The sequence below is a fragment of the Salvia splendens genome, chromosome 5, assembly GCF_004379255.2.
Source record: "Salvia splendens isolate huo1 chromosome 5, SspV2, whole genome shotgun sequence".
Lineage (NCBI taxonomy): Eukaryota > Viridiplantae > Streptophyta > Magnoliopsida > Lamiales > Lamiaceae > Salvia > Salvia splendens.
Genome location: NC_056036.1, coordinates 1,787,778 through 1,813,714, shown reverse-complemented (window position 1 = coordinate 1,813,714; position 25,937 = coordinate 1,787,778). Strand labels below are relative to the sequence as shown.

Here is a 25,937-nt window from a genome sequence, read left to right as displayed (position 1 = left end):
GATAATGATGAATATTACTCCTACTATATTAGTCTTGATCGTATTAAATATTAATCGATTATAAAATCGGAACAAGATTTGATAAAAATCCATAGATATCTAAATATTAAATATTTTTATTAATATGGAGTAAAAAAATGCCACCCTTCACACTATATAGTCTATAAAGCAACGACTCCCGCAACCATTCATTCTTCCCTTTTCGAGATGGATATTTGCCGGAGACAGCCTCACTCCGCCGCCTCAAATCGCCCCTCCGACGACGACCTCCTCTCCTTTCAAACAATTTCAATTTGATAATCTTGTCATTGCTCTCGACCGTTTAAACCTATAAACTTCGTTTGGAAAAAGCATCTTAATGCTGCTAAGTGGTAGTAGTATTGTAATATCCCTAAAAAGGACCTAGTTAGAAATATATTATTTTGATATAAAATTTGTTTTAACATCGTGTTAGAAATAAATAGTTTTCAAAAATGAAAAAAAGAAAGGTTTAAAACTTCATGATTTGTTTACAATAAGAATATGATAAGAAAATAAGAGTATATAAGAAAAACTGTGAAAATCAAAAGATTAGGAAATATTTGTTTATCGTTGCAAAAAGATGCCTATAGGGTCCGAGTCGGATCCTAAAGGACATTTCGAGTCGGATCCTAAAGGACATTTCTTTGTGGGAGGAGATGTGCTAGCATGGGCCCGAAGCGAGTTATATGAAATATGGTCATCCTCCTGCGCACATGATCCAATATGCGTATCGTTCTGGTGTGAGTCCTTTGGTTGTCCAAATACGGTCCCTAGTGGTCCCTAGTCCCTTAAGGTCCATCGTGCAAGACCATCGAGCCATAATGCAAGGCCCGTCGAGCCATCGTGCTAGGCCACCGAGCCTCGTACTAGTCCCTCGGACTAGGCCATCATGGAAAGCCACCGAGCCCCAAACACAAGATTTGAGCAAGATATGCGATAAATGAAAGGTACATAACATAAGTCAAACATATACGAAAGTGTGAAAAGATGAGATGTTGATAGTCGGTGTCTGCAAGTGATTTACTTGATGTGACCCCTAGATGGGCTCTACCAATTACATGTTTTTCATAAAATATTTGAGTAATACAGTACATGAATAAGAAAGATGAGAGAATATGTGATACCTGGTGTACGGTTCAAGTTACAAGTATATTGAAACTTTCTTTGATTATTGAAATAATAAAATATTAAAATTGTACTACACCCTATAAACAACTTACTATAGTTTTTCCTCCATCCTAAAAAAAATTTTGTACCCCAAAATTAGAACAAGTCTAGATATGAAAAGTTTTTAATCAATTACACCACTAATAATAATGTGGATTTCACACACTAACAGACTTCCACTACCTCTTCCATCTCTTCCTCTTACTTTTTCTCGTCTCTATCTGATGACATCGTTTTGGAGATTTCGGCATACCACCTTGGATTTAATTTGAGCGAAAGTTGATTTTGTGAGAATTGAATACATGCTAAAATTTTGTACTATTAATATTTTTTCACCGGATTCAAATTTGAAGGTAAAAACCTGAACTGAACTATATCACTTGAAAATGTATCGGAAAAAATTATTGAAAAATAATATACTATGGAGTACTATTTAAGGGTTTCGGAGTGAGCTGAAATTTTAATATATTCTATTTTAATCATAATTTGTGACTAAACTTGTAAATATTTCAGTTACTTTTGTTTTGAATTAAAAAAATGCAACTACATGTAGAAAACAAATCGAGATTCAAATCGGTAAAATGCGTCTATGATAATGATGTTTCGCATATGAAGACTTAATAATCAATTACTATATATGCTATTAGTTGGATATAGAGAAGGGAAAAAAAACTTAATTGGGTCATTTAAAATTTTTATTTATTTGTAATAACTAAAAACCAATTTGATTCATTAATTATTTATTAACCTTAATATACAGCGTTATCCTAAAAAAATTACTGTGTGCATCAATGCTCTAAAACCTGAAAATCTGGCACCAAATAAAACAAGATGGATAAAAAGAAGTGATTAAAAAACAATGTGCACTCCACATAATTAGGATGTTTTTATACCAAAAATCCCTTTATTAGTAGTAATGATTTTATTTTGATAACTGAAGTAAGATTTCTTGATTGATAAAATAATAATGATTATTATTATTAAAATATGATCAGTAATTTGTAATAGTGCACTGGGATTGACTTAATAAGTATTAATTAAAAATATAATGATACATAATTTTACTAATTACGCTAACACTTTCTTAAAAAGTTATTGATTAATGACATGATAATAAAAATAATAGATCATGTAATAATAAATATGATTACTACTATACTTATATAATTAAAGTATTTATTATCATTTTTATTATAATCATAAATTCATAATTCGGGTATTGATTGCATATTTTAAAAACTTTCCCTCTAAATTTTGGCGAGATTCAATAAAGAGAAGACCGAAAAGAAATGCATTGTACACGACAAAGTAAAGAGATTACCAAAGTGAATTGTAACAAAGATTATATACACAATCTATCACTGTCCTATTAATTACCATATACTTATCTATCTATAATCTTCACAGTAGTGCAAAATGGTATGAATTTGAGAGTTTTTCCTTCATATGAGCTTCATACCTTTTGTTGATGGATCCTTGAGTATGGATCATCATCTGGAATAGTTCGAAATCAGTTGTACGCCGGCACCAGCTACAGATGATCATGAGCCTTCTCCCAGGAAGCAGTTGCTACCACCAGAGCTTCCTATGGCACTTACCTCGTCACGAACCAGAAACTTCACACTGCGAGTGCCCATGAAATCTAATATTTCAAGACATTCTTGTAAATCAGAATCATTTACCAACATCACCCATTCCTCTTCATCGTCCAAATACTTGAGTTGGAACTGCCCTACCTGGAGTTTGAATCTCCTTGCTATTTCCTCATACAATAGAATGCACCCGGACGCTGTGTCAAATTTGAACCGGACTGTGTCGTCTTTGTAAGTAGCCTTCACTACTATTTTTGACCCACTATCTATATGACCGGTCTCACTTTTATGATTCTGCCTCTTGCTGGAACTTCTGGAGCTTGATGAACTGTTGTTCATCAGTGATCCAGATCCAGACCCGTCAGATGAGCATGTCATGCCCGAGGAACTAGGTTGGTTGTGTTCGCGGGAAGTGACAATTTCATCTTTTGATCTGGTATCCACCTTGTTACCAACTGCCACCGAGCTTGAGTTTTGAGGAATGAAATGAGATTTATCATTGAATGCCCACCTGTCGAGGGTTTTTGAAGGAAGGAAAGAACTCGGTAAGACATTTGGAGAAGTTGTCCAATGCACACTGTTTAGGCTGATAGGCCGGGATACCCCAGCATCTAGTGCAGCTAACCTAGATTGCTCTAAGCTCGGTAGATGAGGAGGATGTGGCTCGCATTTTCCTACCATTTGGCTTCCATCTAAGAGACACTCGTCTTCCATTTTTACAATGGAAGTTTGAACGTCCATGAAAGATGATGCTGGTGCAGATTTTATATTCTGGATTAAATCAAAGTCTCTAGTCATACCACCTTTGTTGGGCATGCCAGTTCTTTTTCTAGTCTCGAATTCTTCGACGATAGGACTAGCAGGAACAAGGCCGCCTGTTGCTGGATCAAACTTCAATCCTCCTTCCACCCCTTGGACAGAATCAAGCACGCTTTGTATCTTTCTCAAAGAACGATTCACCTTATTGATTTTGCGGGAAGGCCATCTTGAGATGCCATATTGTCTGCATATCCTTTTCAGAGTAGTTGGGCACACTACAAAAATAAAAATAAAAATAAAAATAAGAAGTTTGAGATTCTAATGTTTGTGTATGTGTTGTGATGTTTTTGCAACATTTGATGCTTGAAATTATGAAATGCATCATAAAAAGTTTTTATTTTCACCTATATACACATTAAATGCATTTTCTCCGAGTGTGAAAACTCTGAAGTGATGGGTGGCGTGCAACAAAAATTTTGGAATTTGTAAGCAAGACTAACCACCAATACTTTTCGCAGCGTCTTTGAGGCTCCCGGAGAAGTATTGTTGAAGAACACTTAAGCTAACATGTTTCTCAGCTGTACTTCGCTTCTTCTCCACCTGTTTCCTCGAGCCAGCCACATTCTACAGCCAATAGTGATTCTAAGCGCATTAGTTGCAAATCTATTTAATAAAAAGGTGTACAGTTACATATATTGAGATCAAACGAATTTAACTAAACTAGTAAAAGACTGATCCTCCATGAGTTTATTAGCTTCATTAATCAGTAAATGCAACAGTGAAAAATGTACTTGCTGAGAATATTGAGCTTACGCATTATTTCATATCACATAACAAAACTATTATCACAATGTATCTAAAAATAACATGCAATGATCGGGAATACCAAATTGTAAATGGCAAAATAACAATCACCTGGTCTTGAGGACTATCAGCTTCTTTCCTAGTGGTTGTAGATCCAACTACATTCTGAGTAATGGGATCGATACTTTTCAGATTTCCACCAATAAACGACAGTTCAGAACTCCTCTCAGATACTGTTGTTGATGATACGTTTCTCATTTCCAAATCCTGTGATTTCAATTCAGAGTCACCCATCCCACGTAATTCAGTTTCAGATACAGTCCTTAAACTCTTACAGATCCTCTGCATGGTACCGGAGAGGCTATTAAGCAGTAGTTGTTGTTCTGTACTTCCCTTCATATTGACAGGAAGAAAGAACTCCAATATATAGTCACTATCACCCGTATAAGTACTTCTTAGCCTGATTGCAACTGCAGCACTTAGGCCAAATTTACGGGCATGATGAACAAGTGGATATTCGCTTATATGATATTCCTTGACATCATGGTAAAAGAATGGGAGGGTTGATTGAAGAGCCTTTCCAGCAATTCCTTGTCCTTCCTCAAGATAATGTTCCTGGCATGCATGCACGAAACCCTTCATATCTTTGTCATTCACGTAACAGGCACTATCCTCAATGCATAGTACATTTTTCTCATTTACATTCCTTTTGTGTTCTCTAGCATGTATCTGCATAGTTCCTTCACCCTGCCCCGCTGAGTAACTACAAGGTATCCATGTTAATGCAAGAGGCAGTCGATGTGCATAGCATACTGCACGTAAAACATCTGTAATCTCAGATAAAGCTGCTCTTTGATTAATGGATAGAGTCTGCAAAACAATAATTGGTTTTAAAATAGGTGGACTGTAAGACCATGTAATGAAGACGATCCTAAAAAATGAACAATCAGATCAGATCTGTTGATGAATACCTGGGAAAAATGTCTCGGAGGTGCAGGACTCCTTAATTTCACAGCCTGAAAATGGTCAAAGAGAATATGTAAAACAACGATAAAGCAGTGCACAACATACAATTTTTAACCCAATTTACTAAGAACTATAATGGTTCACAGCTTGTATGTAAAAACAATGGTAACGTAATAGGAAACATACAATTTATAACCCGATTTACAAAGTATTAAATGTCATGCCCCATTATAATTTATAAGCAGATACAGGCCTAAAAAACAGAAGCAGATTCACCTGCCTCATAATAATGATTTAGAGTTCAATATTCACTTTATTCAAAAAAAGGACAGGGCACAAGTTTTTGTAAAGAATATAAAATAAAATGAACATTATAAGAGAATATTTGGTAAACTGACCTGGAGTGCGCGACAAACAATTTCCATCTCCAAATCAAAATTGGACTTCTCCATCGTGGTAACAAGTTCTAGCACAGCACAGCACGGACTTTCAAGCAACTCGTCATCAAAAACAGGTATAGCAATGGATCCTCGAACTTCATGATCAATAGCATATTGTACCCGATGGTACTCACCCTTACTGTAGTACATTACGTTTGAGGTCCATTCTGGAATCCTTGAAGCAAATACACGACCAGGAAGCCCTGAGAAAGATCCTTCCTTTGATTCTGCTGCAAATGTAAATGACCTAGACACTTCACGATATCCGACAAGTGTTTGGTCAAGTAAAAAAGGTTGTTCAGAAGTGCTTAAGATGTATTGATCCCCATTCTTCATCGGAACCCACACCTGAGCTAAAATACCCCTTCCAGACCATTCTTTGAATAGATCCAATGCTCTTAGCATTCTCTCAGCCAGAGATTGGATAGGAGGCCTTGGGATCACACTGTTCCCTACATCACCAATCATCTTATGCTTCGGGCTTCTATCTCTCATCTCAGTCAAACTGAACCCATCATCAACAGGGCTTGTTGTGAAAAGAAGCTGGTAGTCGACATTATGAAGCATCACCTTGTCTTCATTCATAGATGAACTTCCATTAACATCACTATCCAATAGTGACATTCCTGAATTATGCTGCGTGAAGTTCATTCCGTCAAGAGGCGAGAAATTTGCAAAGGAGGGAAACATCTGTTCAACCAAATTGTTGGGGCTGTTGCACCATCCAGCATACGTGTCAAAATTCATCAGATCCACTACATTACCAAACGAGTCCTCCACATTTGAGCACTGTACACTCTCATCTGTTGACCTTGCAGCCATATCCACTACCCGATTCCTAGGTAAATACGGAAACTCGTTACCCTTTTCGTTACTGGAAAAGGGGTACTCCATTTTAACTAAAGTGGCCAAAAACTGAACAAGAAAAGCAACTGTCAGAGAATTTCTAAAGGACTTGAAGAAAAATACGGCTCTGTAGAGTTTTTCCCAATGGTGACATACGCATTATACAGCGTCCACTTGCTATCATATTAAACCGGGTTACACTTTTGGCTCAAAAATTTGTAACACTCCTTAATGAGCTTCGCAGTTGTCCAAAAGACTGGAAACCTGCAGTACACATATTTGGATTTACATCTTTCTTCCCTCTTAAGTATGTCCATGAACAAGATGAAAAAATATTGTTGGAAAGGCTCCCCGACAAACCTTTAAATTTTAGAGATGTTGAGGCATAAAAAAACAGTGAGGTTGAACATACTGCAATATCAACAAAAAAGTGAAAGTGAATAGGATTGTCAATAAAATTACAAGTTGAGATCTAACTATAGTACACAGGCTATACAATATGATGCATATCACGTATACTTCTATTATCGAGTTCTGAGCATTGGCTAATGTCTGGAACACGCATACGATAGGAAAATGCGAATTAAATCTTTAAAACTACAAGCAGTTCAAATTAAACATTCAAAATCAGCTTATCAAACTAACGAGTAAATATGTTGAATACATAAATAGAGTAGCAAACAATACTTCAGTCAAAAATAACGAAAATCTGATTCCTGAAGATAGAGAAGCAACATCAAAATTCATAATTATGCAAAAAATGCATTAATTAAGCTACAGCTTACCAAATTTCACTTCAGAGATTCAAATCCATTATAATACAGTAAAATCAATATCCCCGTCTCCACACTTATCAAACAAAATTAGATCAATTTCCTCAAATCATAAAGCTAAAACACAGTAACACATATCGAATTCAATCACTTGCACCTCTGTCGAGAACTTAAACACAATAAAATGGGGAAAGCCGGATTAGGAAAGTATACTGAGCTTAGCATCACACTGCGCCGGATAAAAGCATGAACTTCATTTGATTGAATTCAATATTTGTTGCAAAAGTAAGGAGGTGAAGAAGAATACAAAGAAGGAAGAATTTACCGGCGGTGGCAGCTGCGGTGAAGCAGTGAAGAACAACGGCTGCTTGTTGCTCTTTCTCGACTTTGTAACTAATCTTTTTGTTTATAACAAATCCCACCCCACACCCACACCCACACCCACACCCACCCATCCCTAGCACCCCAAACCCTCTACAGCCACGTAGATGTGATTTTAATCATCGTCACTTTTATCCGTTATTTCAATTTAATTATTTCAAATAAGTAAATATAAATAAACTAAAAATTTAAGAAATGAATAATGAATGATTATTTTATAATTCCCGTAAATTATGTGGGTTGATTATAAAGTATTGTGGAATCCGTGAATAATGTAGTAGAAAATGTTTGTTAGTACTTAGTACTACTAGTGAAGTGTATTAACTCTTTTATAAGTTAGAACTTTAGTAGTTCTATATTATTTGTATTATTCATTTTACATTTTGGCACCACTCCACATATTGTAAGTAAGCTAGCTCAAGTGGTTAATTAGGTGGAACTTAGTTTAATTTATATCAAAGTGAATTAAATTTTCATTTCTTTAAGTATAGATTCCCAGTGTGAAACAATATTGCTCATTTTATTGCACTTAAACTTTAAACAAAACTCATCTACATAGGACTATTACTAGAATTACCTCAAAGACTAAAAGAAAACCACTGTCTTCATTCAAATTAAAATTTTAAAATATGGAGTATATAGGTTTTAACCTTTTAAAAATATAAATGTTGCAACAAATACATTTCAATTAAGATAATAGATCTCAGACATCAAACACGTATGGAATTACAAAATTTGTGACAATCGAAAACAAAAGGTAGTAATTGGCAATTTGGCTTTGTCGGTCAAAATTTTGAAACTTGATAAAACTCAATATGACCTGATACCTGGAATCTAGGTGGCATAAACAATGGAACAAGTGTTGCATTAGATTCCAATTTAATTTTTAGTATAAGAAGTATTTTTTTTAAGTTGGAATTTACACATGCCAACCAACCTACTTCACACCTGTCACCTACACATAACATAGGGAATAAAATATTTAATTTACAAGATTTCTCCCCTTATTTTATATTAATCCCCTTTCCTAGTTGTTGGTGGTTGATGTCATGTTTATATAATTTTAGTGTATTTGCACCGTATATCTAATAATGCATTTATTCATGTAATACTTTTATAAGTAAATTACATACTACTATATATAGGAAATCTGAAATCATGTATATTTTTGGTATACTCCTTCGTACCAAAGGAATTGATCCAGTGTAATGGCTAGTTGAATAGTGAGGGACATTGGTTAGAAAAATTACTATAAATTTAAACACAAATTTAGTATTTTTCCAGAACATTATTAGAAATGTCTAAAAAGTTATCAAACTTACGTAACATGTTGATTTCCATTACGAGTCGTTTCGGTAATCGTTAAAATCAACATGACATAATCTTATGTGGCATAATTAATCCTAGTGTATAGCAATTTATGTGGTGTCAAAACAATATCGTTAATTGGTCCAAGAATCCGATAATAAGTGTGTTAAATTTGGTATGTCCCAAAACTGAAAAAAATAAGCATCAATTTAAAAATAGATTATTGTGCAAATTTGTTATTAATTTATTTTGTAATAAAATTCTATTTTAGAATTAAAAATCATTTTTGGAAAAAAAAATTGAGGCAAACACTCGGTCACTCGCAAGTCATGTCATTACCTACGCACGCAATTGGAGGAAAAGACGAGGCGCATGGAGAGAGTGATGGTGTGTGCACTTTCCCTCGTAGGAGTGTCGCTCGGACCCTGCGGCGCATTCCGCGCCCGTCTCATCTCATGGAACAGACCCCAAGACCGGCGTTGCGGATGTTTGTAGGAAGCGATGAATTTAGTCGCCTTTGTCATTTAATTTGAGACCAATTTCATTAGTAGTAGTGTTGATTTTTTAAATAGTTGTAGTGTTTATTTTATTGTTTTCTAAATTTAGGGCATTGATGATTTAAAGTGACATAACACGTAGGCTATAACTGTTGTCTGAATTTTATGTTATTTGATATAGTCGATTCTCGTTTATGTGTATATTATTGTTAATTTTTTCTATTGAAGAATTTTTCCAACCCATCAAAATTGATTGTTCTTAGTTGCACTATTCAAGGTTCAAACTAACAATTGTTACCTCTTAATACACCAGGTTACTCAGATTCTAATTTTGGTTGTACGTGGAAATGGTGGAATGATAAATATAATTATCACTTATAATTTATAATTAGATGGAGGATATATAAATAGAAAAACGAACGTTAATCCTATTTACAAAGGAAAATGGAATGAGTCTAAAGATGATATGGACTCTGATCATAGAGTTATTAACTTTCTTTTAGACTCGATACACAATAATTTGCATATGTTGTACAAGTCATTTTTGTATAGTCAATGATACCAATTGTAATTAAACCGATTTGTTTGGAATGTGTGAAGTTTGAACACTTCACCGCAAAGGTCTGCTTCCATTTCAAAGAAGCAAATTTCTAAAAGAATCCTAATTTAGTTAAAGTTGTGTGAAATATCATTGAAAATTGAAAATCCTAACATAATCCTCAACCTAATCACTTTGTGCTCCTCCATTAACAAGGAGAAAGAATCAAAGATTCACATCACATGGTGAATCTTTCATAATATTCTATGATTTGGTTATGTCCAATTTTTTAATCTACAATTGCACATAGTCAAGGTTGCAACCTCTGGCAATATATATTGAATGGTTTAGATATATGTGTATGAATTTAGATAGTCACAAGATTGCTAGATACTAGTATATCTTTATAAGAATATTTGGGTATATTCAAAAAGATTCATAACATGTAAAACCCCTTATAAAATTACAAAAGGCTAATTGAGTTTTCAACTAAAAAAAGCATTGTACTTGGAGATATGGAAGATAATTTATATTGATCTTTTCACATTTAGAGATACGCTCTATGATAAGCCGCATTTGCATGAGTTCTGACGTAAATAATGATTTTCATGTACAAGAACTATCACTTTTAACAAAGTCAGTTAATTCGTATAAATAGTTCAATTAGGTCTTTCGCAATGAAGGACGGAGCAACGCGTCTACGTTGCAGGAAAGGGGCGCACCATTTCCATTTCTTTTGAAATTTTTATGCTGAAGATGGAAGGGGGAGAGAAGAAAGAAACAATTGATATGTCTAGTGTTTTTCTTTTAATTAGGATTTGTGTATTACACCCTAATTATTTAATTGGTAATATGCTGGGCCTGGACTGAAAATTAAGTAAATTGAAGGTGCATCCTTAATTTGCAATATAGGTCTATGATTGAACCCAATTTGTAGTACTACTACAAATTAAATCTAACAACAAATTTTTGGATTAAATCAAAATAAACAGTAATCAGATTTTGTATTAACTAAAGTACAATTTTGAATTTTTATTAATTTATTTTCATTTTACAAAAATCACAATTTAAATATTATATCAAATTGGAATAATAATTATAAATGATAAATTGAGAAAAATAGAATTGTAGCCAAAATTATGGACGAAATTTTTTGGCCTGGTTATTGGTATTGTAGATTTGTAGTTGAAAATTGAAATGTTTATGGAGCAGCTGAAAATTTTAGGTTTGAGATAATCTTATACTACAACAATTACTTTTTGTTCATTACTAATATTACTTTATTTATGTAATTACTTTTATAAAATAGATTATGAGTTTGCGTCACAGATGAGTTCGGGTTGGGCCCGCATCCGACCCGACCCGGTTGGGTATGCGCACACATAGTAGAATTTGAAAGGCCATTTTTTGAAATGGGTTTAGACAGAATATGAATATGCTGGAAATGGGCTTTAGTGAAGAGACCATCGTCTAAAAAAAAGTACAAAATTTATTAAAAAAATTACTCTTATTATATTTTCCTAATCTTTTATTTAAGATGCATCGTTTATAAATTTTCCATTATAAAATGTTATGATAAGAGGAAAAATATATATAGACAAAAAAATGATGGCAAAAGTAAAACTGCAAATACGCAAATCTTAAATTAATTGGACTATTGAAGGTTGTGTAGGTTTTTTGTAATCGATTTTTTTTTATTTTTTGTAAAAAAAGTATTTAAACTTGTCAGTTTTAATATTCTAAGTTAATTTTTCGACAATAAAATTAAAATTGCAAGATATATGAGTTAATGATGCATCGAAGTTATCCTTTGTAAATAAATATGGCCCCTTGAAGTACCTTTTTTTTAGGAGCAATGTTAATACAACTATACAAGTATTCCTCGAATTTTAATGTTGGAATTGATAGGAGTATTTTTTAGAGCAAGTCTCCGGTGCGTGTTTGGTGTATGTGCAAGGTGAGTTATGAGAGGTGTGGGAAGAGACATTGAATTGGCGGGGAGTCTCCCCCGACCGCGAGAAATTCGTTGCAGAGGTTGGGGATGATGCAGTGGAAAGAGAAGAAGACGACAATGGAAGAAGGGAAGGAGGCGACGATTGTAGAGGGGGAGCGACAATGAATGTAGGGCGTGCGCAGTAAAGTCTTTATTCTTATTGTCGTGGAATTGTGTACTATCAAAATATCCAAGCTGACAATTGATAACGACATAAATGAATATTTTATGTTTGGAACTAACCTGCATGTTAAAAAACTCGTTGACAACATCTAAATGACATGCAACTGCCAACCTTTTTTTCCGTTTTGACGCACAAACAACTACGTGTCATCATCCTTTTGCATGGATCCACGCTGATGTTAGTACTACTAATTGTGACCCCACAAGATCTAAAACATAGTATGTTGCTAAACTATTTCCATTTTAACATGTACTACTCATAAAACTCGCACAAATAGTTGATACGCCTTGTGTTAAGATCATGTTACTCATAAAACTCGCACAAATAGTTGATACGCCTTGTGTTAAGATCATGTTACATGAATCCGATCTGACAGTATCTGAAATATAGCTCATCGGTAACTCGCACAAAACTGCACGAGCAGCTCATTCGTCTCGTGTTGCAACCTTTTTGCATTGATCTACGTTTAAATGTTATACTACAATCTATGACGTTCCGATATTTGAAAATTGATACTAGTATTATTCTAATTGTAGAAAATCTTTTGAATTTCATTACATGTTCGTTATCTTAATTGAAACTCGCACACATTAACTGAATTCTGTAAATTTGCCCAATTTGATGCCGACGACCTCGAGGAAAAACAGGGACGATTATCGAATTTGTTAATAGGAGTATTGTTTAACTAAAGATAATCATATATGGAAAGAGAGAGAGATAATTTGCAAAAATACAGAAAATATAAGTCTGTAAAGAAATCGAAATAACGAAAAGAATGGGAATTGAAGAAGGATTTGTTAGAGAGAAGAAGAGTTTTGTCCCTGCAATTCACACATGTCAAAGGAGACGCACTATATATATAGCTGCAGAAACAGAAGCCCCTCTCACTCTTCAGGTGCCCACGGCGGGAAATCAATTTTTCGCTCCGCCATTGAAAAACCCTAATAAAGATTTACCTAATTATTCCCCACAGCCAGAGGGATTGAAGAAGAGCCATGGCTGCCGACGCATTACCCGAGAACGGCGGTGCAAAGCTCAGCGACGACGATGAATTTCATAGGGGCGGAGCGCCCCTCAAGTACATCCCGCTCTGCGACTTGTACTCCGCTACATCTCCCTGCGTCACCGCCTCCGGATCGAAGAAGGTCAAGGCTGCAGCGCGGAAGCCTCCGCAAACGAACGGTAATGGTCAATTGACGAAGCACCCGATCACGCTGGAGTCTCAGTTCGGTATAGTTTACTCGAGGCGCCGGAAGAGGGCGGAGAACACCAATTTTATGAAGGGGCTGCTTTTGGATGCAGAATTGGAGGCTGACGGAAGGGGGGAGGGGGCTGTCATGAAGCGGAGGAGGGTTCGGAATGTGGAATTGGGGAGTGATTGTAAGTCGTCAGGAGAATCAGATGATCCAACGTCGTTGAGTGATGATCTTGACAAAATTGATTGTGAAAATGTTCGGGAAACTAGGAATGCGTGTAAGATTGTTAATAATAGCAACACAAATAAACGAAAAATCGATTCTTCGGAGACGGTTGTAAAGAATTTAGGAGCTCGACGGATGAAGAAATGGGTCCGGTATGTGTCGGTCCCTTTTCTAGTCTTTTGTGCTCAAGCTCACAGGTTGATGATGTTTTCATGGTGTCTGTACTTTGTTGTTTGGGTGCAGGCTGAGTTTCGAGGGAGTTGATCCAGACAAGTTCATTGAGTTGCAATGCAAGGTCAGAACTTCAATAACCAATAACAGTGATAATTACATTTCTTCAGTTACTGATCTGCTGTGGAAATAATCGGACAATCCGTATAACTTTTACATGTAAATTAATCTCTCCTCCCATTTCATGCTCAAATTGTTGCTGAATGGAACAGGTATACTGGCCACTGGATGCAAGCTGGTATTCTGGCCATATAACAGGGTACAATTATGAAACTCGTCGGCACCATGTAAATTCTCTTTTACCTTACACTAATTTATTAACGTGTATCTATATCATGCAACTAAGTTAATGCTGGCACATTGGTAATATGTGGGGGGAACTATGCAGTTGAAGTATGAGGATGGAGAGCAAGAAGATCTGGTTTTATCTAAAGAACGTATAAAGTTTCATATCTCTTTGAAGGAGATGCAAAGTATGGAGTTGAAGTTATGTGAGAAGAGCCCGGAAGCTGATGAACTTGATGCTAATGAGATGATGGTTTTGGCTGCCACTTTAGATGATGATTGCCAAGAGATAGAAACCGGTGATCTGATTTGGGCCAAACTTACTGGTTTGTCTCTTATCTGCTTCTGGCTTTGCATTAAGTTAAAATGCCGGTCTATCCAGTGGACTGCACTACCTGATCATTATAGTTCAGTAGTTTAGTTCATTTCATCTAAGAGTTTTGATATCTGATGGGTTCAAATAAGTAAAGATAGAAAGGTTTCATAAACTTTGATATCATTAAGATAGTAAGACGATACAGAAAGGGTTCTTTGCATTTTCTCACATCACCAGGAGCTTAGAATTTTAAATTTAGTCTCAATTTAATATTATGAACAAATTAAAAGCGCATGTCATTGTTTCACTCCGTGTACATACGCTGCAAGCTCATCCTTTTCAGCCCCTGCACATAATCTGATTATATATAATATGATTACTCTCTGTAGCATATTTTCTGATTTTGTGGGATCAGGGAATTTGTGTTCTCCCATGTACTGTTTCTTTCTGTTGTTATATATGCTGGCTGCCTGAGCTTCCTCATTTGTTAGTTTGTAATTGTCGGTCTGTCTCATTACTTTCTAATCTATGCAAGTTTTCTAAGTATATGCTGTTACCTCTATTTTCTCTGATGTAGGACATGCTGTGTGGCCGGCAGTTGTTTTAGACGAATCTCATGTGGGTAAATACAAGGGATTGAACAAAATTTCTGGAGAAAAGTCTGTGATTGTACAATTCTTTGGCACCTATGATTTTGCTAGGTATTATTTATGACTTAAAGTTGAAGATTCTTTGGAGAGTGATTGTTTTGCTAAAAATTGGTCACCATTCAGTCTACTCCATTTATATCTGCTTTTTTAATCAGGGTTCCGCGCAAACAAGTTATCCAATTCCTCAAGGGCCTTCTTTCCTCATGTCATTCAAAGTGCAAGAAACCAACTTTTGTTCGAGGATTGGAGGAGGCAAAAGCGTGAGTTTTTTTAATCGGAATTCTTAGATTTTTCATGCTATATTTTATGTTCAGTACAAATGCTGTCAGATATTCTCAAGCGACGTGGATGTGCTTAGGATGGCCGTGAATTCGTAATTCATGTCTGCTTTTAGTCGTATTTTCTTAATTTTTCTGTTTCTTGTGTCTATTCTGTAAAAAAAATATTACTCCTCATAGCCAAAGTGATTTGACCTTAAACCTTAGCACCGCCTACCTTCTGCGTTTGGATTTCGGGGTAAATGAGATGGCTTTGGTACCAGTTGAGCCTCAATATGAAGAAGTGCATCAGCAAACTGGGTGTTCAGTTGTGTTGGATGATTTGGAGACAGAACCTGGCAAACTCTAAGTATGACTTTTGCATGTTTTGAATTTTGCTGGGCTTTTCATGTTTTCTATAGGCATGCTTACTCACAATACTTGAAACATTATTTTGCAGATTAGAGCCTAGACACCTAATTCTTATGATGTGTGCTTGTTGAAAGTTGAAACACTTGTGGTTATTCAATGCCCAGTGAAAATAATTGGGACACGGATATTGGCTGAATAATACTGCACCAATGTATTTCTGGCAATCCTGGCATTGTAGTTTTTGTACTTCTTGGATATGTGGAAGACCATTCATTGTTTATACATTTCAATTTTCTGGTGAAAATATAATAGGTGTTTATGTTAAAATTCTAGGTTAGGAATAAACATGAGATGTCTGTTTATCACTTGCAATTAAAATTCTTTTCATTTATTTCACTAGTACAATTCCTTGGAATTCTCTGAATTAGCTGTTGTGATCAGATATCTCAGTGAACAGAGGCTACCGGTAAAAATGCAACAGCTGCGAGATGGTGTTGACCGTGATGTAAAGGATAATAGAAGCGGGGTGAATGAAGATGGTGCTGACTCGGATGGTGAGTCTTTGAGTTATGATGAGATACTTAAGAAACTTGATGATCTCAAAAGCTGTAAATTGGAAGATGGAGAGTTACAAATAGTAAGCCTTGGTAAGTCATGTTAATTTCTCATATTGATAATATGTGGCTGCATTTGTTGCTTTCTCTTTATTTATTAATTAGGCCTTGTTGGTTTTGGTCTGGTCACAACATTGTATTTTCGAATATTTTGTAAGGACCTTCAAGGCTGCAACTTACTGTTAGTGGTCATTAGTTCTTAGGACCTTATTAGTTAATTTCTTGACCATGTCGTGGTATCCATTAATCCAGCATATTTAACGAGGCAGGAGCTCACAGCATAATTGACAATTCAGTGTGTGCATGTGTATCATTATGCAGGAAAGATTGTCAGAGACTCCAATAATTTCCGAAATGAGAAATACATATGGCCTGAGGGATACACTGCTGTAAGGAAGTTTACATCTTTAACAGGTAAATTAATAATTTAAAGTTATGTGGTACTTCTTACTCCCTCATCACTGCTACCATTTTACATTTCACTTTCTACTTCAGATCCAACGTTGCATACTATGTATGAGATGGAAGTACTGAGAGATGTCGACTCGAGGACCAAACCTCTATTTAAAGTTAAAGGAGATAATGGAGAAGAGGTATCAGATATAGCTATATTATCAAATTTGCATGGCACCTTTTACCTTTCCCTATAACTCCTCCTTTTTATTTGCCATTCTATTTTCATTCCGTGAAGTCATGCCTTCCCTGCCTGAGGTTTGTATCTAGTGTTTCATATTTAAAATAAACTGGTAAATTTGTGAATTTCTGTCGAAGAGTAATCCTGTCAATGCCTGATTCCAAAGCTGGCTGTCCTCTTGTTTTTCTAAGAGAGAATGGCATATAAAATATAATCTTATATGAAGGAACCTTAATAATGGATATGGTGGCAGGAGCCTTACTTTGTAATCTTGGTCATTAAATAAATAATAGGGTGAATAACATAATTTGATCCCAACATCTTGCCGTTTTAAACAAATGTCCAAGCATTTCCGGCAACACATTTCCAGTATAAGAACATTGACTTGTCTCGTCTCAGAAATACATGGAATTGAGCACTTCCCCACCCCATTCAGTACAGAGACTTTTATTGAGAAAATAAAATCCCAAGCCCTAGTTTCCACTCCCGAACTGTCCTCTGTCACATTCTACTGTTCATCCAATTACATCATTTGCAGTCCACTCCCAAAACCGCTCCGCCTTGTCTCATGTGTTGGAATACTATAATCTTCCAATTAGGTATGGCTTGGGAGCTTATATTAGTCAACTGGCTGTATTTAACTTTTACCCAAGGCAAAGAGGCACCTAGGCGGTCCTTGTTCATTATTGAGATACAGTCGTTTCATTATAAGTCTGGACTTGTTACAGTTAGTTACTGCCTACTCATGAGCCTGCTCACTCAAGCTTTGTCTTGTTTTTATTGTCTTTATTTTGCAGTTCAATGGACCAACACCATCAGCTTGCTGGAATAAAATTTACAAAAAGATCAGGATCATGCAAATCAGAAATAAAGACTGTAAAGCTGATCAGAAGTTTTCCTCTGGTTCTTATATGTTTGGTTTTTCCCACCCAAAAGTTTCCAGACTCATAAAGGTACTTATTTACCAATCACCATCTTAACCTTGTCAAAGTAGGTTATTTACTAGTCTATACTATGTTACTATTCTCTACTTTGGTTGTCATATATCTTGTTAAATAAATTCGTATCCTATAGAGTGTTCATTATTTTGGTCTAGTGGTCTACAACTTTCCATTTTGAGTTTCTTTTAGAATTTTACATTGGTAATTATGTGATGCTTAAAATGTTTATTATTTTTCAAGTGCTTCAATGAACAGAAATGAGTTGGACTCTCATGCACCGGTACATCCGATTTCATTCTATTTTCTTATAAATAAAAAAAGGAATTGCCTTGAATTTTTTGTGTACCTGGATACAACTAGATTCTATTTTCTTCTTAGTTTTTCTCGCTCAAATATGTAACTCACTGTTTCTCTAACTATAAGGGAAATTAATATTTTGAAATATTTCAGGTAATTATAGCCCATTTGGTATGCAGAGTTGTTTTCCCATTTCTTAACTTCGGCGAATATTAATGCGACAAGTCATTGCATTAAGACCTCTTGTGCCAAAAAGGTTGGTGAGCATTGATTTCAAAACCCTAAATCTTAAAAATACCTCATTTAGCTAAATGGCGGCGGTCTATGGAGAAACTCATCTCAACCATTTACTTTAATCTTTTGTAATCAGCCATTTTATTCTGCGAGTTGATTTCCTGCTTTATCTCCATTTTCTTTATAACATCAGGCTCTTGTTCTGCTTCTTTCTTTCCTCTTGACGTCTTGAGCTTTTGTTGTCACCTCGTTTCTCTTACTGGCTTTGTCTTCTTCATTGCACTTTCCTCTGTCCCTCCCTGCTTGCCATTTCAGTTTTACCTTCTTTGTCTGCACAACTTTTGCTATTCCATTTACACTCTTCTTAAAAGCTCCACCACCTTTTCTCATCGAATCTGTCAACATTGCAAAAACATCTCTTTTCCTTCAGATCTACGCACCCATCAACCATCAAGCTTACCATGATGAAGCAGAAGACCAACAAGCTGAGAAAGGGAAACGAAGAGCAAGTTACCAGAGCAAAGCGGAAAATGAACAAGCAAAGAGAGGGAAATGACCCGGTCTCATTCCAACGCAGGAGTGGCCTCCGGCCCCGACATCGCCATGGCCATGGGCCGGATGTGAGGGGGGCTGAAGAGGTGAAGAGGAGAAAAAGGGAATATTTTGACGAGAAATGGATGGTGAAATGTGAAGAAAAAGATAAAAAGAACTTAGCAAATTTTATTTCTTTAGATAACCAAATTTGAAGATCTTGAAATCGCAACATCTTCTCTGTAGAATTTTGGGAAGATCACATAATTAGTGTTTCAAATGATGATCAGTAGTGCAATTTACCATCCAACAGATTTTCATGCGACGTCAATTTTTTGATTTGGGTTTCATTAATTTAATCAAGCAGGCTCTATTACTTAAGTATGCAGTATAGCTGCTCAACATTTAATAATTTGTAATGTGTGAGATCTTTTATCTCAGTTGACTGATATTTACACATCGGGTACTACCTTAATGAGGCTTGTAGAGTGTCTGAGTGAATGCTCATAGTGTTATTTTTTTATTATATTAGGGATGGATTAATTGCTGTTACCTTTTAACTTACTTGGAGCATCATTTGATTTGTTGTGGCGGATCGAAACTGTACATGGCCTCACATATGCCTTCATATTAATGTATTATATTTTACAGGAGATGTCCAATTCCCGGTCAGTTGTGAAGGGTTCCCAGTTGGCCTGTAAGAAAATGAAAAACTCGTCTGCTGGTTACCGACCTGTTACAGTTACATGGATGGACCTTGACAAGTGCAATGTTTGCCATATGGATGAGGTAGTATTTTTTGTGGAAAAGGATTGACTCTTAACTCAGGTTTCAGTTGGATTCTGTCATTTCATGATTTCTTCTGCTCTAGATTGCATGAGTTAACAGAAAGTGTGGTTCTCTTCATCTTTTTCTAATATATTTAAACATAATTTCATTACCAGCAAAACTATATTTCATGTGTTGAATAATAATGATTTCGAATATATAATTCAGGAGTACGAGAACAACTTATTTCTTCAGTGTGACAAATGCAGGATGATGGTAAGTCCGTATCTTGTGACATTTATTGTCTGATTTGTCATTAAATGAACTGCATTGATCCGTTATTTACATTAATACAGCGAGTTGGTCCTCCTTTCTGTCAAGGAACCATTGTTATAAATAGCTTTCCTATTTTATTTTCTTTATTCTCAGTGTTTTGCACTTATGTTGGAGAAACTTGCTACTAAATTAATTTCTTTTTAATTGATTTCAAATTTTTATAAATGATTTTTGCAAAAATCGTATTGCTTGACTTGTCGGCAAGACTCTTGTATTGAGATTCGATGGTTTTACCATGACCATGCTGCGTTCTGTTCTTATGTCTATTAGTTCTAAATCTATTGTCAATTGCTTGAACTTTTTGCTGGTTGCATTGATTTTCTTATTCTCCTTCCCTTTCCTGATAACCCACCCACAAAAGTTATAGAAGCTTGCAAAAATCTTTATCGCCTGATTTCTGATATCTCGCAGACTCTTGTATTGAGATTCAATGGTTTTACCATGACCATGCTGCGTTCTGTTCTTATGTCTATTAGTTCTAAATCTATTGTCAATTGCTTGAACTTTTTGCTGGTTGCATTGATTTTCTTATTCCCCTTCCCTTTCCTGATAACCCACCCACACAAGTTATAGAAGCTTGCAAAAAATCTTTATCGTCTGATTTCTGATATCTCGCAGCTTCACAATTTCTTAAAATCTTTTCTTATACTGAACAGTGAAGTTATGCAATTGATGTTCCTTAAACTGCTCTACCATGAGTATTCTCTGTTGTGAATTGATTTTACAGAGGAAGGTAGCCTGACTTTGCATCAGCTAACTTTGTTGTCGAAAACACTTTTAGACTGATATCCTCCCATCCATATGTTAAGCTACTAATTCTTTGTACTCCAGAAATTTTGTTTGCTTTTAATTTTCTGTTTCAAGAATATGGCAACTCCACAGTTTTGGATTTTTATTGAGTTTCTTCTCTCATTTTTTGTCCTGTATACCTGCTCAGGTGCATGCTAGATGCTATGGTGAACTAGAGCCCAGTGGTGGAGTGCTTTGGTTATGCAACTTATGTCGTCCTGGAGCACCTGTATCTCCTCTATGCTGCCTTTGTCCTGTAGTAGGTACTTTAAGATTAATACCACCTTTAATTTTACTACTTTAAGATTAATACCACCTTTAATTTTTCAACTTCTTCATTCGACCATTTGTTTGTATTCGATAATCAATAAATAAAACCAGCTTAATGTTCTGAATGAATTTAACTTCAGGAGGTGCTATGAAACCCACTGCAGATGGCCATTGGGCTCATCTGGCTTGCGCCATATGGATTCCAGGTTTCTATTTCTTCCCTACAACTACATAGCTAATTCCTAATGGAACTAAAATTCATAGCTTAATTGTCTATTTTCATGCAGAAACGTGTTTATCAGATATTAAAAAAATGGAACCTATTGATGGGATTGATCGAATCAATAAGGTATCTCCCCTCTTTCTAGGTTTGGCTGTCCCAGTTGATTACCAATCACAGAGAAGCATACTTGCCCAGCAATCTTTTAGATGGCATTGGTTAAGAACTCTACATGATTGAACATTAGTTGATAGTTCTTATTTTCTGTGAAGGATCGGTGGAAGCTAATTTGCAGCATCTGTCACGTTTCTTACGGAGCGTGCATACAGGTAGATCCTTTTTTTCGTGCTTAGCTGATTGTTTGGCAATCTGTGTTAAATATGCATTCTTTGATATGTGTTCTTTTGGTCTGGTGACATGGCTTAGTTTTGTTACTCTTGTACACTGTCCTTCTTCAACTTTGGATCCCAAACTTTAACAGAATTCATTATCTGAGTTAATAATGTTTTATACATGTACATATTGTCGTTTGACACAAAGGGTCCATCTGTGATTCTGCATCAAATTCTACTGATGGCTGTCACACATCTTGCAGCGTATTTTTGGGATCAGTAATCCTAAAAAAAATTATGCTCCTCTTAAGGGGGTGTTTACTTTTGAGGAACAGCTTAGATTATAGTATAGGTTCATCCCTTGTTTACTTAGATGGATTGGAGTTTTAGGATATCACAAGGCCCTTGATAATTCCTACCGTGTGATCTAGTTTTGCTTGATTCATATTCCATGGAAAAGGTTGGATTGAGGAATCCTAGTAATGAGGATAAAAATACTTATCACCTATCTAATCAATCATGAAAAGTAAATGCCCAGTGTGGAACAAATCTATTAACTTTACTGACGGGATGTATTGGTGATTGGTTTGGTTAGTTGACATTTATGTTAGTTCATATTCTTTTGACTAGGCTTCTATAGAAACTTTGCCATGTTCATCTTTATTTTCTTCTTCTGAAAATTTGAAATTATGCGTCTATTCCATTATATTTATGTATATCATGTATATTTATGTATATCATGTCTCTTCAGTGCACCGACTTTAATTGCTGCGTGGCATTCCATCCCCTCTGTGCACGTGCTGCCGGCTTTTGCCTTGAGGTATTATGTTTGTGTATTTATATTTTATACCATGTGCTTAAGCATACTCCATTAGTTGTGGAAACTCCTTTCCTTACTTGGTTCGTGTATGGTATATGTAGCCTGAGGATATGGATAGAGTCCATGCAGCTCCTCCTGATGAGGATGAGGAGGATCAGTCCATTCAGCTTCTTTCTTTCTGTCAGAAACACAGGCCAAAGTCTAATGAAAATATGCTTTCTGACAAACGAGTTGTTCAAAAGGAAGATGAACATGTTGAATATATTCCACCTATAAACCCTAGCGGTTGCGCTCGTACTGGTATATTCTTATCTACCATTCTCCCAAGTTTTGATGAGATTTCCAGTTTTCGTCTGATAGAAAATATCATCTTCTCTCATCGTGTTATATAGCTACTCCCTCTGTCCCATTAGAAATGAAACGTTTTCCTTTTTGGTTTGTCCCATTAAAAATGAAACATTTCTAAAAATGGAAACAATACTCTCTCATCGTGTTATATAGCTATTAATTTTCTATTTTGGAATTTAGTAAGGGAGAGACATAAGCTCTGGTTAGCTTGACAAAGTAGGTGTAAGCTAGTCCACTAAATACTCCATAACTAAGATTGGAAGTAGGATTGTTCTATGTTTAAGAGGATCTCTTTGGAAATACAGTAGCAGTGTCTTCATGGGTATCTGATTTCTCTTTTTCCTTGTCTGTTAGAAATTTATGATTACCGGAAGAAGCGGGCAAAAAATGGACAAGATGGTCCTTCATCAAAGCGCTTGTATGTGGAGAATGTGCCACATATACCGGGTGGGTTTAGCCATCATATGCCCTTGTGGAACAAAACGTCATCCAGTGAACCTGGTGGTTCCAAGCACTCTGTAGACCTTCTGGAGTTAAGAAGCTTGCAACTAAAGTCATCTCGCGAGTTTCTTTCAGTTGCTGATAAGTACAACCACATGAAGGAGACCTATAGGAGGAGACTGGCATATGGTAATATTTCTTATACTAGTGGTTTCGTTTTGATTCCTAATTGTGGTTAAGGTTTCTCTTTCATGGCCACGAGTTCCATAATCTTGCCTTTTGATCCAATAGATTATTTGGAAGTACTCTATTTAATCATTTACCTTTGAAAATAATTTGGCCACAGGGAAGTCTCGTATACATGGTTTTGGTGTGTTCACTAAACTTCCGTATAAAGCTGGGGACATGGTAATTGCTACAACAAACAATTTCTTTCTAATTTCTGAAGTTCTGCATATTAAGTTGGCATTTTGTTGCATTTAAGGTGATTGAGTATACTGGGGAAATTATTCGGGGTTCAGTAGCCGACAGAAGAGAACACTTATCTTACGATAAATTAGTGGTAAGTTTCTACTTTTAATCCAATTTTCCTATTAGAATTGCATTCTCTCTTTAGTTTATTAAAATGCCATTTGTTTGTGATATTCTTTTTACTCCTTATGTTTGCAATTTATTCAACTCTCACGTATTGAATGACCTTCAGCTGTAAATCTGCATCATTATTGAGTGTCGGTATTTCATCTCACTTAAGACTGCTTATAAAGTGCCAGTAAATACCTGTTTTTGGATTATCCTAACGTTTCTTCGGTGCAGGGGGCTGGAACTTATATTTTTCGGGTTGATGATAATCGTGTTTTAGATGCCACCAAGGCGGGAAGCATAGCACAGTTGATTAACCACTCATGTGAAGTATGTGTTGAATTTAGCAGCTTTGTCGTTTATTTTTAAGTTCCTGCAGAAGACTAACTGTTTCCTCTTTCAGTCAAACTGTTATTCAAGGGTAATTACTGTCAATGACAACAACCACATAATTATATTCGCGAAGCGAGATATCAATTATGGCGAAGAACTAACATATGATTACAGGTTTTCTACCTCATCCAGCTATTGTACTTTTTTTATCAATAAGTGTACTCATGTTTTCTTGTGTGGCAGATTTTCTTCAATTGGTGAACGACTAGCTTGTCATTGTGGATCTTCTAGATGCCGGGGTACAGTGAATGACATCGAGTCTGAAGAAAGACTAAAAAAGCTACATGTACCCAGCAGTGAATTGACAGATTGGAAAGGAGAATAAAAGAGGTCAGTTATTCCATAGTCTTCGATATTATCTATAATATAATAATGAATACTTCAAGAGCCTTTTGCTTGACAATGGTGGAGTCTGTAATGAAATGAAGAGTTTTATTTGCAATTTTTGTTTGCATCTGTTGTTGAAAATTCAATGTCTACGTGATACGCTGCTGCCTTACTGAATTCCTTCCTTGTCTAAACCCATATATGCAACACTGTTTCTCACGCAGATTCTTATGCCGGCCACTGCTTATCAATAAAATCATAATTTGAAAAATCAATATACCATTGTTTGGTATGATGGAATGAAATGAGGGTGGAATGGAATGAATGTTGGAATGGAATGAAGATAAGGAATGAAATGTTAATTTGTTTGGATTTTCTTTGCATTTTCATCCATTCCCTCATTCATTCCATCACACCAAACAAATGAATAGAATGGAAACAAATGAATAGAATGGAAGTGGGAATCAGAGTGTACTAGCTTGGAATGCTTAAGGTCTACTTTCCGCATCTTTTTATACTAATGCACGATGCATCATCCGATTCAGAAAGTTCCACATCGTTACTCATCTTAAAACCTCTCAATCTCAGTGTTCCTTCTCTCTCAATATTTTTAAAATTACAATCTGATCAAATTGGTTAGTGATACAACAACTTGTGCTTCTTAATATCTCATCGTTACACTCGTCTTTCTGTCACTGATGGGTGTTTGCATATATATAGATATCGTGCAGAAGCTCTTTTTGGTGCACCATGGAATCAGGGAAGAGTATAGAAGATGTTGCCGTGGTGGCCATGGCGGAGCTAGAGATGTTGTACCTTAGTATTTTTCCCAAAAACTACAGTATATTGCTACTTATGACCAATAAGGATCCCCAATTCTTATATAATTCTCCTGTCTGTAAAAAGAAAAGGTTTTGCCTCTGATTGAGAGGCGATGCCTTTTATCAGTTGGCAGAAGCCCACAATGCTTGTATTATTTCTTCTTTAATTGAAAAAAAACCACAGTTTAGGTAATATCTGTTTGTCCCTTTCGTTATTTCGATTCTACCACTAGACCTCGTATCATGATCATAGTGAAAATGTATTAAAATGAAATTTTTTAAGAAGAATCTAGTGAAACAAAGGCAAAATCACAGTGATTTGTATCTGTGAATTAGTCTATTTATGTTACTAAGAGCATCCGCAATAGCGGACGAACGCACGCCCTAGCGACTGGCCAGCTGCTCGGGCGTCGCGTTCGTCTGCTATTGGAGTCGGCGAAA

General features: G+C 35.8%; 2 protein-coding genes across 5 annotated transcripts; one reads left to right on the top strand and one right to left on the bottom strand.

The window, feature by feature from the left end:
• Positions 1 to 2,474: 2,474 nt before the first annotated feature.
• Positions 2,475 to 7,772, bottom strand: LOC121805345 (protein NLP9-like). 3 transcript variants are annotated; one of them, XM_042205155.1, is made up of 8 exons: positions 7,694 to 7,714; positions 6,956 to 7,006; positions 5,708 to 6,859; positions 5,315 to 5,359; positions 4,455 to 5,213; positions 4,040 to 4,163; positions 3,406 to 3,814; positions 2,475 to 3,291 (listed from the first exon to the last, which is right to left on the bottom strand). In XM_042205155.1, the coding sequence occupies exons 3-8, from the start codon at positions 6,641 to 6,643 to the stop codon at positions 2,730 to 2,732; spliced, it is 2,835 nt and encodes a 944-aa protein (XP_042061089.1). In that variant the 5' UTR covers positions 6,644 to 6,859; positions 6,956 to 7,006; positions 7,694 to 7,714; the 3' UTR covers positions 2,475 to 2,729. The 3 variants fall into 3 exon arrangements, with proteins under 3 accessions (XP_042061089.1, XP_042061088.1, XP_042061087.1); XM_042205154.1 differs by having other exon boundaries at positions 2,475 to 3,814; positions 5,708 to 6,664; positions 6,752 to 6,859; positions 7,694 to 7,713; XM_042205153.1 differs by having other exon boundaries at positions 2,475 to 3,814; positions 7,694 to 7,772.
• A 5,184-nt stretch (positions 7,773 to 12,956) lies between these two features.
• Positions 12,957 to 25,689, top strand: LOC121803618 (histone-lysine N-methyltransferase ATX2-like). Of its 2 annotated transcripts, none has more exons than XM_042203250.1 (25): positions 12,957 to 13,842; positions 13,934 to 13,985; positions 14,134 to 14,208; positions 14,310 to 14,532; positions 15,100 to 15,223; positions 15,328 to 15,432; positions 16,252 to 16,448; positions 16,737 to 16,829; positions 16,911 to 17,008; positions 17,847 to 18,002; positions 19,704 to 19,841; positions 20,049 to 20,096; positions 21,094 to 21,208; positions 21,356 to 21,421; positions 21,503 to 21,564; positions 21,708 to 21,764; positions 22,519 to 22,587; positions 22,689 to 22,887; positions 23,290 to 23,565; positions 23,723 to 23,784; positions 23,861 to 23,938; positions 24,190 to 24,285; positions 24,359 to 24,462; positions 24,532 to 24,678; positions 25,396 to 25,689. In XM_042203250.1, the coding sequence occupies exons 1-24, from the start codon at positions 13,265 to 13,267 to the stop codon at positions 24,671 to 24,673; spliced, it is 3,213 nt and encodes a 1,070-aa protein (XP_042059184.1). In that variant the 5' UTR covers positions 12,957 to 13,264; the 3' UTR covers positions 24,674 to 24,678; positions 25,396 to 25,689. The 2 variants fall into 2 exon arrangements, with proteins under 2 accessions (XP_042059184.1, XP_042059183.1); XM_042203249.1 differs by having other exon boundaries at positions 12,959 to 13,842; positions 16,243 to 16,448.
• Positions 25,690 to 25,937: the final 248 nt, after the last annotated feature.

Coding starts and splice junctions, on each gene's coding strand:
- LOC121805345 (XM_042205153.1), bottom strand. CDS start 6,643: ATGGAGTACCCCTTTTCCAGTAACGAAAAGGGTAACGAGTTTCCGTAT. Junction 5,360..5,707: donor TTGTTTGTCGCGCACTCCAG/GTCAGTTTACCA, acceptor GACCATTTTCAG/GCTGTGAAATTAAGGAGTCC. Junction 3,815..4,039: donor CGCTGCGAAAAGTATTGGTG/GTTAGTCTTGCT, acceptor TTATTTTTGTAG/TGTGCCCAACTACTCTGAAA.
- LOC121803618 (XM_042203249.1), top strand. CDS start 13,265: ATGGCTGCCGACGCATTACCCGAGAACGGCGGTGCAAAGCTCAGCGAC. Junction 17,009..17,846: donor AAGGAGATAATGGAGAAGAG/GTATCAGATATA, acceptor TTTATTTTGCAG/TTCAATGGACCAACACCATC. Junction 21,209..21,355: donor CTGCCTTTGTCCTGTAGTAG/GTACTTTAAGAT, acceptor ATTTAACTTCAG/GAGGTGCTATGAAACCCACT.